The 1,357-nt window shown below is 60.9% G+C and overlaps 1 protein-coding gene across 1 annotated transcript in view; it reads right to left on the bottom strand.

Annotated features, from left to right (window-relative positions):
- The window catches only part of LOC104405240 (tubulin gamma-2 chain), a gene marked incomplete at both ends in the record, with an annotated part of 4,037 nt that extends 2,961 nt beyond the window's left edge, over nucleotides 1-1,076 (bottom strand). The window contains 3 exons of the mRNA XM_010013888.1: nucleotides 127-206; nucleotides 569-637; nucleotides 897-1,076. Coding sequence (XP_010012190.1) covers nucleotides 127-206; nucleotides 569-637; nucleotides 897-1,076 — 329 coding nt within the window. The remainder of the gene's footprint in view (nucleotides 1-126; nucleotides 207-568; nucleotides 638-896) is intronic.
- Nucleotides 1,077-1,357: the final 281 nt, after the last annotated feature.

Below are 1,357 nucleotides of genomic sequence, written 5' to 3'. Positions count from 1 at the left end.
CCGGCGGGGCATCGCGCCAGGCGTTGCACAAGGCAGCGCTTGGGAGGGGGTGGCTCTGAGTCAGCGCTGAGCTCTGGCAGGGCGCCGAGGCTGCGCCGGGCGGACAGGGGCAGCCTCAGCACTCACCTGTCGTTCAGCCTCTCCAGGAGGTACGAGCCCAGTCCCGAGCCCGTTCCGCCAGCAATGGAGTGGCAAAGCACAAAGCCCTGCAAGGAAGCAGGACACGGGCAGCTCAGCGCCAGGAGCAGGCAGAGCAAAGCCCTCTGTGCCACCACCACCGCCTCCAGCCAGGGCAAGACTCCCCCACCCCGGGACATCTGCATCTCTGCACACAACACAACGTGCAACTGCTGCTCAGGAGCCTCCTGGTGCCTCCCACCCCGCGACAGACCAGAACAGCTCCAATATCAGCTCCAGAGACCAGCTGGTTGTATAAAGCAGAGGTACACGTCCCCAGCCCTTTCCCTGGGCCCTCGGTGCCATTCCCCTCCCACAGTGCCCGAGGCCAAACTTGCTTTGCCTGACTTCAGGGCAGGGCAACCAGGCCCAACTCCCCTGATGTACTTACTTCCAAGCTGTCGCTCCCATCAGCCTCTCTGTCTATTATATCAAATATATCTTCGTGGATTTTTTCTCCCTGCAAGAGACACCAGACCAGGTCTTGTTCCTTTCCCACAGAAAATGGAGAAGAGCAGCTCAAGCCTGGGGTGAACCAAGGCGGGCTGACAGTGTGCCCCTGTGCCCAGGGTGCCCCAGAGCCTCAGGTGTCAGCCCCTGCTGAAGGACAAGGTGAATTTCAGAGACCACGTACTGAGCCTGACATGAGAGCACCACGATTCAGCCTCACATGTAATGACCTGACCTTTGTCTGCACCCAGGAGCACCAGAGCTGTTACCTGTGAGAAGCCACTGGCCCAGTTGTTCCCAGCTCCCCCTCCATGCTCAGACAAGTAAATGTTTTCTGGGTTGTAAAGGTTGGCATAAGGGGAGTTCAGGATGGAGTGGATAACTCGAGGCTCCAGGTCCAGCAGCACGGCTCGAGGGATGTAGTGCTCATCGTCTGCCTGTGAGGAGGAGCAGCAAGATCAGTGCAGGAGAAGCAGCGAGTGCTTGTGCCACCCCCTGGCCGCGGGGCACAGCCGCCTCCTGACGGGGAAGAGGAGGAAGGACGCTTGCTCTGTACAACTGCCCGCTCTGCAGCAGCTTGATGCGCCCCAGAGCACACCCTGAACGCGGGGCGGGCGGAGGGGGGGCTCTCCCCTAACGGGTGGTTACGTCAGGAGGTATCTATGGCACCTCAGCTTCGTGCTTCTGCCCCCACAGTCGCAGCACGCAGGAGGAGCGCTGGCAGCGTGCT

The sequence above is a fragment of the Nestor notabilis genome, unplaced genomic scaffold (assembly GCF_000696875.1).
Source record: "Nestor notabilis isolate BGI_N333 unplaced genomic scaffold, ASM69687v1 scaffold17944, whole genome shotgun sequence".
Taxonomy (NCBI): Eukaryota; Metazoa; Chordata; class Aves; order Psittaciformes; family Psittacidae; genus Nestor; species Nestor notabilis.
This window is presented reverse-complemented; position numbering and strand designations above follow the sequence as displayed.